The sequence below is a fragment of the Strix uralensis genome, chromosome 13 (genome assembly GCF_047716275.1).
Source record: "Strix uralensis isolate ZFMK-TIS-50842 chromosome 13, bStrUra1, whole genome shotgun sequence".
Taxonomy (NCBI): Eukaryota; Metazoa; Chordata; class Aves; order Strigiformes; family Strigidae; genus Strix; species Strix uralensis.
In genome coordinates this window covers 23,951,613-23,968,806 of record NC_133984.1, presented here as the reverse complement: position 1 = coordinate 23,968,806, position 17,194 = coordinate 23,951,613, and the positions used below count along the sequence as shown (strand labels likewise).

Here is a 17,194-nt window from a genome sequence, read left to right as displayed (position 1 = left end):
TGGCCACAGCGAGACAATCTACCTGCAGGATTCTTTCTTTAAGGAGCTTTGTGTTAGTGAGACCACAACAGATGACTCCTCCAGACGGAAGGGAATTTGTGCCATGGGAAAAGCCAGGTTCAGGGGGGTTGCACCAGGCAGTTCATCAGGGATGCATAAAGAAGGGGGCTGCCCATTGCAGGTGGCAAAGCTCTGGGTGTAATAGCAGAGGCTGTCGAAGAGGAGACCACCCGGGTTATGGGTGGGAGCTTACTGGTGGCACATTGTCACCTGAAGAAGGAAACATCCTCCAGCTGGGGAGAAGGTCTGCAGGAAAGCCCAGTCTGCTGCCCTCCGGGGAAGGGTCTCATCTTAGCAGGAAATTTTTGAAAGTGAGGAAGAGGGGAGGCTATGAGCTGAATTTTTCTTCTTATCCTCCTTTCATAGCAAAAATAGAACATTCATCACAAGTTCCCCTACATGTTTTTCTTCCCAATTGCACACTAGCTCCTTGCTAGTATTTGAAGCTGGAGAAAAAAATTGATGAGTACTCAAGTTAATAATGCGTGATTATTATGTTGATGAATTGCTCGAGATGAATATATATGTAAAAGCTCTGCAAGATTCGCTCATCCATGCATCCTGAGTGAAAGCAATTATTTTGGTGAACAAATGACAGTTAGTTCTATCTCTTAATAAGAGGTGCTGGGGTAAAAGGTAACCTGGTAACTTTTGTCCTGTTGAATTTCCAGGACACTTTTGCATATCAATCATTACTGAAATGATGGAAACACCAGCGCAGAGGTCAATCTTTCAAAAGTGACCAGCTTACAAACTTGAATACTTCTTCCTACAAAACTTTTGCGATTCAAAATCATCACTGAATTTTGTAAGATTTTCTCTGTCTTGAGACTGTGGAGAAAAAGTAGAACCTGATCAAGGTACATCCAAGAGACTCAGAAACTAGGAGATGAAAACATATCATCCCATATATAACATTTGGAAAGGGGGAGGCTTGTTTGTGTGTGCGCTTTGCTTCTCATGATTTCTAACTCAGACTCACGGTTTTAATGTGAATGTCATGATATTTTCAGGCCTGACTCACTCCTTTTTTTTCAGTACTTGCACTGTAAATTGTCCTGACTGTCACTGAGCATAAGCCTTGGGCACTATGTGACCCCCAAAGCTTTGCCTCTGAGCTGAGCCAAAGGGCCACGTACCCTTCATAGGGTAAGGAAAGGACCAGGCGTGTGGTGTGGTGACGTGGTGGTGGGAGGCATCTGAAGTCAGCATTAACAGAAGCCCTAATATAGCAGGCTCTATCAGGAAGGATAAGGTGGGCACTGGGGAAGGGCTGCATCTCCACAAAGGACTTGACAGAAGTAACAAGAAAGGAGTGACCTTCTCTCCCTTGGAAACCGCAGCCATTGACTTTGTGCAGTGTTGTGGGATGAAGGACCATGTCCAGCCCTGTCAAAAAATCATCTCATGGAGGTATGGCAAGAGGACCACAGCAGGGCTGTCCCCTGCTGCTCCTGGATGTCCCAGCCCTGACTTCAGTATCTGTGCAAGTTTAGCATGTCCTGACCTGGCCATCTTGTTTCTTTTCTTTTTTCCCTGCATGCTGCATGTGTCCAACTGGATTCAATCCAGGAGTTAGATGCTGTGGTATCCTTTAAAGACAAGAGTCCCTAAACAGTGATGAGGAGGTGTGACTCACTCATTAAAAATTGAAAACGGGGGGAAAAAAAGGAAAACACCTTTTTGTTGTCGCTTTGATAAAAATGACAAGTCCAGATATTTTGTTGTTGTTACAAATACTTCCAAGACAGAGTAATGGATTTGATATGATCGGAGAAGCTTGTGTTAACCCATTTAAATTAATTTGGTTCGGCTCATTTTCAGCTAAGGGGATTAGATGGCTCAGGATTTGGTAACATGTGAGAGTGTTTTCCCAGACAGGTCACATAATCAAGTACAGACCAGGTCTGCAGTTGTTTGGGGGATGGTATTTCCAGTACACAGAGAGAGGCTCCTCCATGTAGCAGACATTTATTGGTAACGTGCCAGAAAAGCCTAACACTGAAAAGGTGGGTCAAGACCTTTGTGCCCTGAGTGAGCAGATGAGAAATGAGATAGACTGATGGGCAACATGGGAGAAATTTCCACAGCTGCCAGCTGGTATGCAGAAAAAGTTGCTAAATGACCTGCGTGCCACCCTAGCACCCCACCTTATGGGGCTGGAGGGCCCTGTGGAGGGAGGGAGCCGGGCTGGGTGGTTGAATCCTGTGTCAGTCCCCAGCAAGTGCTGGGATGGGACATCCCACACATAGCACCACCCCTGCGATGGGGAGCTCTTTGGCTGTGGGTAGGAGGATGGTGCTGTGGTTTCCCCAGGTGGTTTGCTGCACTTCTACCTCCTGGGCTGCTGGGAGGAGTGTCATGGTGCTGGGGGGGACTCAGCAATAGGGATTCAGCCCTAATCCTGCTTAAAAATCTATGTGCATTTGTGGACATTGTAGCACTGGAGTTTGTGCAGAAATCCAGCGTTTTGGGTCACAAAGAGCGGTTTCCAGGCTGTGAGGGAGCTCTGGGAGTGGGTCTGCTCTGAGCCTAACCTGGTGAGCTGGTGATGAGGCAGAAGGGGGCAGCTGCCTGTGCTGATTGTGGTGATCGTGCTCTGGTGGAAAGCTGTAGGTACATAAATACCCTGCTCCCTTTCACACATTCACCTATGGGGTTCAAAAATACTTAGTGTCTCTGTAGAATCCTTTCTGAAGATCTGCCCTCTTAAAAAGCAGGGTAACAAGCAGTGGGCTAGGAAATGAGGAGCAGCAGGGTGCCAAAAGCTTCTGTGAGGAGATGGAGCAAACATGAGCTCTGAGGGCCTGAATAAAAGCAAAAGGGCTGGACTGCTCCTGAGTCCCCCCCACATTCCCTAGCAGGCAGGTAGAACCGTGCCCCACGGCTGCACTGGCAGGGCCCACAGCAGAGATGTTCTTGCCTGCCAGGATCCTGACAGAGGTAGGAGGGAAGTCTTCTCAGGTGGAGAAATGTGGGGGTGGCTGATCAGAGTAGGTCTGATGCTTCACATTGCTGCTGGGGAAAAAATGCCTGGCTTGTGTTGATCTGCTGTCAGTCTACAATATATGCTTGCTCGGGAAGCCCTGTTGCCCTCCTGCTACTAGTCTTGGTGGAGAGTAAGAGCTGAAGGGACCTGGGATGCTCAGTGTCTCTGCTTTTCCCAGGGTTAGCTCAGGGTAACCGCAGGGAAATGCAATGTTTCATAGTGCCCGGCTCTGCAGAGTGATGTAAAAGCAAAACACAGTGTGTGCCCTGCAGACTGCAAAGCTGCAGAGCTGGTCTGTGTGGGTGCCCTGGAGGACACAGGGAGGAACTTCCCTGGAAGGGGGGGGGAGGTGACGGGTCTTACTCTGGCAGCACAGTGCGCCAGGAGGTCAGGGCATTGCCTTCATCTCCAGATGGTCAGATTTGGATCTGCCTTCTGCAACCACCCTGCTCTGACAAAGAAACTGATGGCTGTGGCAGCCCTGCAGAGTGAACTGGCTGTGGTCTGAGTTGGGTGTTGCCTACTTCAAGAGATGGATGGTAGTTGGGAATTGGTGCTCTTGGTAAAGTTACTCCTAAAGAGCTGATGGCTTTGGGCCCACTGGTGATGCCAGGTTGATAGTGATCAGGTCTGGTAAAGTGAAGCGGTTGTGTATGTCTGTAAATGAGAGCAAATGTGCAGTTTGACAAACCTGGGAACTTATTTTCCCATGACTTTGCTGTAACCCTACCAAGTGTGCATCACCCAGGCAAGAGATATGCCTACGGAAGGCTTTGGAAGAATATCTTCATCACTGAGAATGAAATAGCTTTAAAAATCTGTCTCCTGAATACTGACCTAGGCCTTCCTAAGAGCAGATGGTATTCTGAGTTGTCAGTGATTTTCTCAGTGTTGAAAGCCCTGTGTATGTGTACAGGTGCTTTGCTGAACTGAGTCCACCAGTAGTACAGATGCTGTCAGGGTTGGCGTCTACTCTCTTGTTCCATTTTTAAGCCTGTACATTTGAGACCTTGTTTTTATTCAGCTTGGGTAGCTGTCTACCAACATCTTTTAAAATCAACCTTGATTTAGCTTCCTCTGTAATCCTCCAATACCTCTGGGACAACCTTTACACTGTTTTTGCAGCCAGTTGATTGTTCTCTCTCACTTCTAAATTTCCATGGGATATTTGCAATATCCCACTCTAATACCTACTAATCCATTAAAAATACCCATGAGATAGATTAGGTAATCCACTGTGCCTCACAGATTGTGCTCCTTAGCTCTCTGCTTTCCCTAGAATAGTCACAGAATGAGTGCTACATCTGCATTGGGAAAGCATTGTTCCTCCAAAAGGATCCCTCAGCACTGGCTCACAAGCATGCACAGCTTGCTTGAGAAAATGCTCTGTATCTATTCAGATCTACAGGGACAGCTTCACTTGACAACATGCTGGAAATGTGGCTGCCATTATCAAGGTTAACCTGTGTGTTTGCAAAGAGCATCACAGGATAGCAGTACTTGAGCGGTCAGTTCTGCCTGCTCTGCAAGTGCTGTGTCTCTTGGCTCCTTGATGAAGAATTGGCCTCATTGCTTGCTTGGACGAAAGCTCGTCTCTTATTGAAGCCCTTGATTTGTTCAGTGCTTGGATATTCCAAAAGTCTGCTCAAGAGCTATGCTACGGTCGTACCTTCCCTGAGACGTACCATCAAATGTGTGCTGTCCTCAATATCACCATTTTGGTGAGATCTTGCTTTAACTTTTCATTTCTCTTGGGAAGTCCCTAGTATTCCCCCTTCTTGAATGAATAGTGCAAATTCAGTCATCTGACTGGATGAGGTGAAAAGCCAGGCTGCCAGGGGAGCAGAATGATACAGGCTGGAAATCCTCATTAGCCTCCTAGCGCAGGGTGACACTGTCTGGTCTGATGTGGATGGATGGAAAGCCTAGCAAGGTTAGGCACAATCTTGTTCTGGGCGCAAGCTCAGCGGCTTAAAAAGTGCCAAGAACTCCCGAAAGAAGTATGGCAAAATGCAGGAAACCTGTTAGGCAGAAGAAACTGTTTTCTGCAGACCTACTTGGAAACTAGCTGCAATATCCATGAGAATTAGTGGTGGTAGATAACCCTCCTGCCCCTGAAGAACAATGAATCCATGGGGAAGTAGAGGCATTGACAGCCACAGATATTCTGGAGACCAGGCCCCTGTCTTTCAGCTCCAAAATACCATGCTTGCTTCCCGTGGAGGAGATTCCTCAGCAGCAGCAAGTCCCTCATACTCCCTGTTCCCCCACAGACAAGAAGGCAATGTCATATTTGCTGACTTGCCATGACACCATCTCCTTCTGGTCATGTATAACAGTGGCCAAAAACATAATGCCATGGTATGCTTTGCTCTTTTAAATCCAGCGGATGTCATGAAGTGACCTGCTAAGAGTAGGGGAAGAGCTTTGATATCAGCCTCTGACTGTGTTTGATGTTCCTGGCTGTTGTGCTGAGCCTGACAAGCTTAGTGTGTAGCATTGGCTGTGGGTGGGGGAGAGGTCACAGAATCACAGAATCACAGAATCATCTAGGTTGGAAGGGACCTTGAAGATCATCTAGTCCAACCGTTAACCTAGCACTGACAGTTCCCAACTCCACCAGATCCCTCAGCGCTATGTCAGCCCACCTCTTGAACACCTCCAGGGATGGGGACTCCACCACCTCCCTGGGCAGCCCATTCCAAAGCCCAGCAACCCGTTCTGTAAAGAAATACTTCCTAATATCTAGTCTAAACCTTCCCTGGCACAACTTGAGGCCATTCCCTCTTGTCCTATCACTTATTACTTGATTAAAGAGGCTCATCCCCAGCTTTCTGCACCCTCCTTTCCGGTAGTTGTAGAGGGCGATGAGGTCATGAAAATAAGAGTGAAAAAATAAGTGGAAAAAGGGTTGGAGAGTGTTTGATGGGTATTTAAACCTAGATTTTGTTGGAAAAGTTTAAGTAGGTTCTTAAGAGACCCTGCTGAACTTGGCACTTCTAGATGCCACTGCAAATCAGAGATGCTGGATGAAAGTGGTTCCCAAAACATTTCTGTTTTCGTGATACCTGGTCAACTTTTCTCGCTCCTCAAGCCATGTTAACACTTACTGAGTTTGTGCTGTACCTAAGCTTAAAAAAAGGAAAGGAACAGGAAAATTAATGTTGGGAAACTACTTTGTGATTTGGCTTGTGTGGCCTGCTGGGATGGCATCATTTAGATCTTCTCAGTGTTGAGATCTGTGAGCACAGCTATTATGCAGATAGCAATTTGTGAACTCCTCTTACAATCCTCCTCTACAGTGAAATCCCAGGAGCATTTCCATTCCCCCTGTCCTGGGGTGTAGCTATAGAGTCTTCCACAACGAATTTGAGTGTCCTGACAGTACACTGGCCTCTATGTTATCTTTGGGGTGGGTTTAGAAAACTATAGCCCAGGACTAATTAGTCCATCAGCTGAAAACTATTCAAGAGAAAATGATTCTGTTTTGGGAGGGACAGAGTTGGATTTCTTAAGATGGTTGCATCCAGGCAGCAGCTCCTCAGCTAGTGACAAGCCTCATGCTAAATGTGCCACCCTGTGCACCTCTGATTACCTGGAAGCTCCTAATTAACCATGTCTGTCAGCCCTTGTATAACCAACTCATCGCTGCACGTAGCAGTGACGTGGGTCGTGGCTTTAAGCTGTAAACATAAAGCCAGGGTGCCCTGAGGTTCAGTGCTGTGAACAAAGCGGAGGCAGCAGCTTGGCCAAACCATTTTCTGCAGAAAGAGCAAGTAGATACTGAACAGTTCTCTCTTGTTCAGGAAAGCGGGGATAAGAATGAAGGAAAAAGTCCTGGGAGTGAAATTACAGTCCGTGTGCTGGTCACGCCTTTGGCAAACCTGAGAATATCCTAACTGCTGCTCCTGTTTGGTGTGGGGGTCATTGAAAAGTGAGGGGCTGCAGTCCTGTAGCTACATATATCAGCAGACCTCGCCCTCTTCATGCCCACCTGTATCACACTGCATTTGCAGAAACAGTTCTGCCAGCCAGTGCGGGGCAACCTTGGCTGGGACTTGCTGTTTCTGGGCTCTAGTGCCACTGCTGTCCTCCAGCTTCTGGAGAGCTGGGGGTGAGGAGCAGGGTTATGCATGGGCAGAATCTTATGCCTGTGGGTATCTACCCTTGCAGTGTAAGGCACAGACCTGCTGTATATGTAGGTTTAGCGGTTGAAGCCTCTAATTTTCTCTGGTTGACTTTGTTTACTCAGCAGAAGACCTTAAAGCAACTTTCCTGCTGCTGCAGGGATATCAGAGTCTGGTGATGCCACAGGCAGGATGCAAACAGGGAACACGGGGGCTCATGCACAGAGCTGTCTTGAATAACCTTTATCTCTAGGTCTTGAATATCTTTTATCTTAAATAATCTCTGTACTTCCTCTTCCTGCATGTGTGGTGCACTCTAATGGCAAGAGCTAGGCTGCCCCTTTAACATCTCTAACCTCCCACACAAAGTAGCAGCTCCCAGGATGGGTTCAGTGGGTTTGGAGATGCTTCTGTGGTTTTATGAGGATGCTGTACATGGGAGGTTGCTTTTTCTTTTCTCTGTACTGGTGACATGTCATCTTTGCTTCAGTGGCTGGTTTCTGGATACCATGCTTTAAAATAGAGATGTAGACAAACTGGCAAAAGGCCAGAGAAGAGGAGCACTAATTGTCAGAGCTTTAGAAAACATGACCTCTGAGGAGAGGTTGAAGAAGTGAGGTGCATTCAATTTAGGCAAGCCAGTGTTGGTGGGGGAGGGAGAGGGATGTCATGGTTTCTCAGTACATAAAAGCTGTTGTTAAGGAAAGATGACTGATTTATTCTTTCGCTATCATTGGGGGGAAATGATGAGACAAAACTACACTTACACTGCAGAGAAGGTTTAGTTTGGATATTTAGGGCTAAGTGCAGTGAAATGCAGGAAGAGATTGTCCAGGGGAGCTGTGGAATTTCAGACACTGGTGGTTTAAAGAAACCCTGGTCTGCTTCTATGAAAGGTATGGGCTGTGCAACCTCCCAAGATCCCCGTTAGTGCCTTGTTACTGTATTTTAGGCTAAAGGGTAGATTTGAGGCTGATGCATGTCCCTTAGCAACCGCAAGCCTTGGCTCTGCCAGCATTGCCAAGCTCACATGGTCAGAAACGCCTGAACCAGACTCCTCAGAGCATTGGCTGTAGTTCATAAAAATGGTGTGGCTACAGTGGATGATAAAGTAAGCTTTGTTTATCTGCCCACTGTTTCTGAGTCTTTTTGGCTGAGTCTGTATTGCAGTTGAAGATCTGATGGCAGAGAAGCCCAAGCTTGCTCTAGTCTAACTTTCTTGGCTAGGAGTGAAGAGAGGGCAGCTTGAACCTTAGTACAGGGCAGTTGCCCAAGTAAGTATGCACTGCCTGGAGACCTATTACACTGAATTTTGTGCTATTTTCTTTGCTGCTCTCTGCAGCTGAGGTACCAGGCTGAGATCTGGGAGAGAAGTCCTGATGCAGGCTGCCGTCACCTCTGGCTGTTGGTGCAGGCAGACCCAGGCTTGGGAACACACCCTTTCCTCTGCAGTCGTGCCACAGGAATTAGTTATGTACCAACATGACTGTAGGTTCTGGGGCTTTTAAGCATTATAAAATAAAATGTGAAAGTAATAACTGGTTGCTGGGAAAATATTGCAGATTAGCACAACTTGTTCTCTACCTTGACTGTTTTTATATTTGACAAGTATCACTTGCAGAAAAAGGACAGGTTTTATTATAACTCTTTTGTCTGCTTCCCTTCCAACTTCCCAAGCACATTTTTCACAGGCATCAAACTACTTTCAGGACAAAATGTTGGTGATTTCTCCAGTGGTGATGAGAAACGGGGACGTGTGAGGGTGCCGTTCCCTGGTGAAAGTGGCAGAATTTCTCACACTCCCTCACTCGTGATCTTGCCTACAAATCTTTTCTAGGCGCAAGCTTTTTCTTTAAGGGGAGAAGGTCTAGTTTTTTGTACCCATTGGCAAGGCACAGAAAGAAGCATGGACCTTTAATATCAGGTTTTTCTTTTGCCTTGTCTCAGATCCACAAATGCAGTTCTGCCTTTTTGGACAAATTTACAGATGACGTTATCCCATATTTTAAATACCCTACTTTTGTATCCCTCTTGCCTGAAGCTATTAACATTGGCAGAATTGATGTCCTTTGTTTATTTTGTGTACTACTTACAGCCTGAATGTTGGACACCAGCCGGTCTAGTTTTTTGCTGGGCTGCAGTAAGAGATAGGGCATGCTTTTTCTGTTGGCTGTGTACATGCTCTTGCATCTCTGTCCTGAGGAGACTGTGAGCCAATTTTCACAACAGCGATGGAGAAGATGAAATGGCTTCCTTGTGATTGAGCTAAGAGTAGGTCTAATAAAGACAGGACTTTGCACACCTTCGTCTTTGGAGTGTTTATATGGCAATCACACGTTCTGCCTGTGGGTTGATGGGCACACACCCCAGGGGCTGCAAGCGGGCAGCGGACCCTCCCACTTGCTGTGTTAGATGGGGTGTAGAGGCCTTGGCAGTGCCCAGAGCAGCCAAGAGGAACATTGCTGACTGTGCGTGGGAGCTGGACGCAGCTGAGCCCAGGCTGATGGGGAGCAGCGTGGCTGATCTCCACTCTAGAGTTCATCTTGGATCTGGGAGTCGGGAGGTCTGGATCTTGTCCATGGCTCTGACACTGAGTCACTGCATGACCTCAGGCGCTCAGATACCATGGTGATGAACACAGCACAAATGTCTAGACAGATAGATTAGATTGAATAGACTCTGTATTTGACAAATATTTGTACATCACCACAGTCAGTGCTCCCCTGTTATAACTACCCAGCCTACTGGTTTCAGTGGGTCTCCTACACAGCAGAGGAGGGAAGAACTGCTTTTTGCACTGAGGAAGAGGGGACACATAACCACAGTGACACAAGTACTGGTGGTGACAGACGGGACGTAACGCCAGCCGTAGGGCAACTCTTAGAGGGAACAACAGTGCACGGCAGAAAGGATCAGGAGTCAGGAGCTGGCTTCTCCCCAGCTCTGCTGCAGCCTTGCGCACAGCCCCATCTTTCCTTCTGTAACCAATTAGTCTGTGAGATCCTCAGGGCAGCGGTGACTTCCCCCCCCCCCGCTATATCCCAAGGCCCTGATTTCAGAAAAAAAGACAAACTACCAAAGTGAGGCTTTCTTAAAAGCTTTCCTGCGCCACTGTCAGCCTCTGGTGCAAGGGAGGATGCAGGAGAATTGGCTCTCCCTAGCGTGACTCTTGGTTATTTTCCCACCTGGTTCTTTCGTGAAAGATGAGCATAGAAGTACAGCAAAGACATGGCTAGGAGTGTGCCCATGTGGGGATTTTCAGAGGCTCTGGAAGGTCTCCTGAGCTTCTGGCACCCCTGCCCGTGAGCCAGGAGTGCTGGAGAAGAGCACTGCCTCTTTAAGGAGATTTGCATAGCAGGGCCTAATTACAGTTGTTGATTCTGATGTTTTCAGTGTTGTTCATATTCCATTAAAGGATAATGCTGCTTAATTTGCAGCAGAGGGTCTCGGTTAACAGTACACCCAATCACAAGGCAGCCCTAATGACACTACTTCCCTACTTCTGGTAACACATAATTAAAAAATCACTTCATTTCCAGTTGTGTGGTTCTCCCCTCTCCCCCAATCTCCTAATTACTTTCTAAGCCATTTCATTATTATCTGTAAATATTTCAGCACTTAGATCTACTAATGAGTCCATGGAAGAGTTAATACCTTGAGTGGCATAACTGCTTGCCATTCCCTTTCTAGTACTGCATTGCAAGGAATCATTTTCCACCTTGTATGTGTGAGAAGAGGGGCTTTGCTTTTGGTGGGATTGTGTTTGTGCTCTGGCTTGGGGGTTGTGGGGATGACAGGAGAAGGGTAGCACTCAGAAATCCCATGTCAAGCTACAGGAGATTTTTTTCTGGTTTTGGTAATGGATGTGTTTCTCTCTGCAAATTGTTTTATGTGGCTTAAATCCCATTGAAAGGGCTGTCCTGCTGTCTGATGGTGGGAGCTGCTAGCCAGAGTGGCTTAGGTAGAACTGGGTCTGAGACTGGACCTGTCTGGGATGCCCACACATCTGGAATAATTGGCTGAAACTGGCTCTACAGGTTTGTGGGAAGTGGTAGCACAGCTCTTGCTGCACTTGGGCAAGAGAGGGCAATAGGTCAGGCTGTGACTGCCCTTGTGTGGTGCCTCTTCACAAGCTCATCTTGCATGCTGCAGTCAGTGGCACCTACTGCGGTGTGAGGGTAGCTTGGTCATTGGGTAAGGGAATATCTGAATTTCCCAGCAGACCTGTGCACAGATGTCTACCACAGCTCCGTGGCTGCAGGCAAGAGGATGTGAGGTGACATGTGACCTGATGCCCATGGTAAAATGGGGAATCTGTTCTCTAATCCAAGCACTGCTCTGGTCTGAAAAGCTACTATACAAATGTTGCTTTCTCTCGTCATAGACCTGGTTCCTGTACCTGTCTGGTATCTTGGGTATTCAAATTCACTTGGGGTTTTCAGCTGAGCACTCAGAGCTGACAGAGTGATGGAGGAGTGAGCTGGAGTAGCTTTCCTGCCTGTTTGTTGCATGGGCTTGATTGCTATGTTCTTTGTATGGTCAATCAGTAACACCTTATGCAAGCCCACTGGGAGCCTACAGATGGTCTCTGAAGGCATTATTTGGAATAACCAGAAATAATTGTATAACTAGGGGGTAATTAACTTCTAGGAATTAAAGAATCAAGCTTAGGCTGCACTACTCCTAGGGGTGAGTCTGTAAGGCTGGGAGTTAGAGAAATCTACTCTTCTCTAACCATTTGAGCACATGTGACTTGGAAATCCTTGATACTTGGGGAATGTGAGGCTGCTTCAAATCACATCCGTGCATTTCTAGGCAATTCTTTAATAGCAGATAAGGGAGGAGGTCTTGAATGTGGTCCTCACCCAGTCCATTTTTGTTTCAGGTAACCCTGTCACAGTGGGAATGAGCATCCATATCTCCAGCATTGACCAGATCTCTGAAGTCAACATGGTAAGTTTGGAAAGAAAAAAAAAAAAAAAGCCTATAAACTGTTCTTCCATTTTCTGGTTGAGATGTGCTTCCAAGACAATAGCTCCTTGGAGCCACCTGAGATCCCAGGGTACACTTCTGAAAAGCAGGGTAGGCACACCCCTGCTTCCTTCACCTCCTACTACAAATGTTCCCTGCAGCTGGGAAGTTGTTGAGAAATGACATTTCTCTGGTACTGAAGAAGTATTTTTTTCTGCTGCTTTGGACACAGAATTTTGGGGGGTAATGGGAACTCTAATTCAAGACAGAATTCTTCCTCACTAAAGCATAAGGAATTCAAGGATAATTTCTTCATGTGATGAAAAAGAAAATCAAACACTTGACTGGGCAATAGGAAATGAGGGGTTTTTTCCAAATTTCCTTCTCAGCATACTGGTTTCAGTCTGAGCCTTGCTCCTTCCACCTGCTGAGTGGCCTGTGTCACTGGGACTGACTGTCCATTGTCCCCACAACCTCACCCCAACCCCAGGCTGAAACAACCCTGAACTCACTGAAACAACACTTGCAAGTCAGGTGTGGCATGTGGGACCTCTGCAGTACACGCCTACCCGTGCTGATGGTACTTGTGATGTGGTTGGACATGCTGAAAGGCTGTAGTTCACTTCCTAATGCGGGGTAAATTCTAGTAGGGTTAGTGACGTCCATACTGGCACACTGAAGTATCCCTGGTGTTATCTGTGAATATGTGGATGGGAGGATCTCTGCTGACATCTCTGGAGCTAGTGGCATCTTATCCAGAGTAGATTCTCATCCCTTATACTTCTGTGCTGGTTGCACAGACACCTCTATCAGTCATTAATGCTTATGCCTGAGAAGAGTAGATGCGAACTGTATTTTTCAGTTGATACAAAGGCAGTGGTGGTTTTACAGTCAGTGGCTTTTCATATTTTCTGGTGGTAATTTGGCATTTCTTTGGATATCTGTACTGGAAAGGGAGGCATCTAATGGTTACCTGGTTTTGGTTGGCATTGATAGACTGGAACTTTTCATACCATTGAGAAGAAAAAATTTATCTGCTCACATAGCAATTGTTTGGGGTGAAATTTGTTGATTATATCGGTCATGGTTTGAGTACACATCCAGGCCTGTGCTATCTGTCTCTCAGAAGCCCTTAGCACCCAGCAGAGGACATGGATTGAGCTCATCATTGACTAACCTTGCGTTCCTCCCTCCTTCCCAGAGGCTTTTCCTCCAAACTTCTCTCCTTTCCAAGAGGCTGCATGGAGTGGACGGCTAGTGGGGACTTCCTGGCAGCTGTTGTCTTGTTCCTCAGTTCCTGACCCATGCAGGAGAATCCTAGGCCAGTTTAGAACTCTTGCTGTTCAAATCAATTAAAACCTTTGTCTCCCAATGCTCCTGTCCTATTTATCTGTTTCTAGACTCTCCTGCCCTGTTTCTCTGGCCCACCAGCTACTCTGCTGTTGCATGGCAGGGAGGAGGGGAGACAAGACAATCTGATTAGCTGTTTTGGTTTCCAAACTGCTTGAAAATCCTGAATGCGTATGTTGATATGACCCAGGGTGAAGGGCCAACCACGAACCTTCAGTTTCTCATATGGAACACTTTCTTTTGCAGACTCTCTGCTACCATCCCATCATTACCGGAATTATCTGCACGACATGTTACACCTCAGTCTAGTAACAGTGACACTGGACAGTGTGCAGTTGGAAATTCATTGCATTGGGTAGCTGTGCTTGAGGTTAGGCTCAACTTAGAAGAGCCAGATGGCTTAACCTAGTTCCATCTATCTCGCCTGTCAGGGCAGAGCTCAACTTTGAGTTATCTCCTCCCCCGGTCTCAACTTGGACCTGAATTTTCCTATGTGGTGAACCAGCTGTCACCCTCCTTGCTAGAGCCAGCATGAACAATTGAGGTCTGGACCTGTAGCTTAAGACCCCAGCTTGCACAAACATAACTGGGAATGAGGGATTTGGTTCCCAGCTTACCTGTAACAACTGTCCTGATCTTCCTCTGCAGACCTAAGACAGCTGAGCACTGCAGGGGCAGGTTCAGGATGAACCTCCTGCTGGAGATGTGTCCATGGACTATAAAAGCTGATCAAGTGCTTTGTCGTACACCTGTTCTGAGCAGCTGTGGCCAGGCATGTCATGTCCTAGGCTAGTAGCCATTCTCTTAGCAACACTTTTCAGCCCTTGCCATGTGAATGCAATGCTCTCCCCTCTCCAGCGAACACCCGCTTCCCTCTGCCGCAGGATGGCTGGGCCAAATGTGTGTGCTTGGGGCTGGGAGAAACAGCAACAATAATACCTCTGTGGGGTGCATGGGAGAGCAGGTTTTGGACCTTCCTCCACACGCTGCTCTGGATCTTGCAGAATTTGGGCAGCACTACTGATGAACGTGGAGTGTTTTGATGGTTGTGACATGGCTGTAAACATGCTGGGCAGCAGCACTGTCCATGCCATACTCCCGCTGATACTATGAAGACATGTCACTTCTGGGCTTTTGATTATCCCTCCTGGTTATCTGTTTGACTTGGCAAGCATAATCTCCTGCCCAACCTTCCTACATATATTGGGGGATGGAGAATGGGGGACAAACTGGCTATATGTGAGAACCTACTCAAGATCAAGATCTATAAGCACTGTGCTGAGGTACCTTCAAAAAGGAGTAAAAAATCAGAATCATCTTAAAGAACAAACATTTAGGGAGCAGAAGATTTCTCATGTGCTATAAGTTTCCAGGCTGAAGGGATTTTATGTGCATCATTCTTCTGTGTGACAGATGCCCTGGGGAAAGGGCTGTGTCTTACCCCTGCTCTGGACATGGATACTGGCAAGAAAAACAAGGCATTTTTTGGCATCATGTGTGATTGGGAAAGGGACTGTGCAACGAATAAATTAAAGGCACACAAGTGAAGCTGGGTTGTCATGGCAACCAAATAGCTTCTATTGTTCCGCAAGGAGTGTTATTACTTACTGCCCCTTGTAGGATAATTAATTAATCCTCAGACATCCTTTCGGGAACAATGGACCTGATGCTGGTGCTGGGCAGGCTGAGGAGAGCCCCCAGTTCTCCCATGCCTTTGCCTGGACCTCTTGGTGTCTGCTGGCTGTGTGATGGCAGGGAACAAGTGCTGTCAGTGACTAGCCATTGCATGATTCAAAAAGTTGTTTTCCCCAGGAGTTCAGCTGGATGTGGTGCTGTGGAGAAATACAGCTCCACCCATGACCTACGGAGCACTCCTAGCCTTCACTCCTATGGGAACTGTATTCCCGCAATGATGATACGGTGACATTTCAGTCCTGGAGGATTCAGGGCTCTCTGCAAAGGCAACACAGTTGTGTCTTCATGCTGGAAGTTCCCAGATGCTCTGACATACAGAATGTTTTGCAGCTGCCTGTACATGCTATGTGTTTCCTGGTGCCTTGCTATACAAAGTCGACGCATCTCCATCTCCTTGAGGGCCATGGCCAAATACTGTGCCATGGTACAGCTCAGAAGATGGACTCGTGCCAGGATGCAGGACATTCATAGGTACAGTGCTGGCTTTGTAATGATGTCCCAATGATGAGGGACCAAAATTACAGTCCTTATTTAAAAAAAAATGGCACTTTCTCGTTCATCACAGCTGCTGCCTGTGTGTGGTCAGCCGTATTTTCTAGCTCACTTGCTAGAGTAATGCTTTATTACTGTGTACTCCTCTTAGCCCTGCTAAGCAACGCTGAGCTGCAGCCTCTGTTCTTGTCAGTGATTAGAAGGATTATTTGCTGAGCCAAGATCAGTGACATCAATTGAAATGCCTGGGAAAAGATGCCAGGGGCCAGGCCAAATAGGTATTGGGGAGGGCACATCTGATTGGCAGACCCTCTGGGAAGTGCTGATCCATGAAGATGAAAGGCCTAGTTGGAGTCTTTTCATATCCTGTACGAATTCGCAACTTGGGGATTTAAAGGCAGGCTGAAAGGAGGAACGTCTTCATAATGATGTTCAGTAGCTCAGATGATCTGCCAAGAATGGAAGGATGGGATCTCCTAGTTCTCCTTAAAGGAAATGGGCTGGAAAAGTTTCTGGTAAGTGCCATTTTGCTACAGGTGGTTCAATTGCAGTAAGCATGGAAAAACCTGCAGGTGTTTATAGATGCTTGTTGGTGTATAGCAGTACTTGGACAGTGCTATGTTCAGACCTCTTAGTATGGTACCCAAGTTACTGAGGAGTCTAGCAGTACTTCTGACCCAGGAGAATGAAGAGTACTGGCAGCATGGAGCTCCAGTCACCTGCAGCTGAAGCAGCATGCAGGGTTCTGTCCTTGTCGTATGTGGCCTGAATGCTGCCAAAAGTCACTGTCAGCTTAATGCTGTGGTTCAACCAACCTGCCTTGGATCCAGTTCTGGTGGTATTCAGTACCAATGGCTTCCGAAGGAGCTGGAAGTCTTCCTCCATTCCTGCATGTCCTTTCAACAGACAGCTGAGGACTGGCCTGTTCAGGGCATATTGTACTTGCTGCATGGTGGGACTAGAGGCTAATACTCCCAGCTGTAGCCTTCTCTCTCTCTAGGTAATCTTTGGGGACATATTTTTCTAGTACCAGACAGTTCAGACTCCCTTCAAGCATTAATGAACTATTCCAATAAGGAAAACAACCAGAAGTTTTGTATACCTTTGAAATAGGAGATGGTTACCCTTCATAACGCTTCAATTTTCCTGCCCTATGATCTGTGAAGTCCTAAACCTGCTCCCTCCTGCGTATCTGCGCACCATAGACAGCTCAAAGCATCCAGCCGTTATAGCTGTGATTTCTTTGTGGCTCCTATAATTTATTCATCCCAAGATGCTCTCCTACATCTGCAATAACATTGTTTCAGTTTGTTATAGCACTAGCTTTAAAGTTTTATAAACCTGGTGACATGTTGAAAAGTTACAAGAGGATTGTTGTAGAGGGCTAGTGTAAGAAGCAAGGCTTCCAAATGCGGGAATGTATGTGTTAAAGGAAGGATGCCTGTGGGATTGGCAAAATACCTTTTGCTGGGGGACAGTCTGCAGTGTGGATAGGTTAGAGGTTGGTGCA

The 17,194-nt window shown here is 46.9% G+C and overlaps 1 protein-coding gene across 2 annotated transcripts in view; it reads left to right on the top strand.

Annotated features, from left to right (window-relative positions):
• LOC141949146 (gamma-aminobutyric acid receptor subunit beta-4) overlaps positions 1-17,194 on the top strand; it is a 77,184-nt gene that overhangs the window by 16,833 nt on the left and 43,157 nt on the right. For both annotated transcript variants that reach the window (XM_074882386.1, XM_074882385.1), the window contains exon 3: positions 12,062-12,129. In XM_074882386.1, the coding sequence (XP_074738487.1) occupies positions 12,062-12,129 (68 nt within the window). The remainder of the gene's footprint in view (positions 1-12,061; positions 12,130-17,194) is intronic.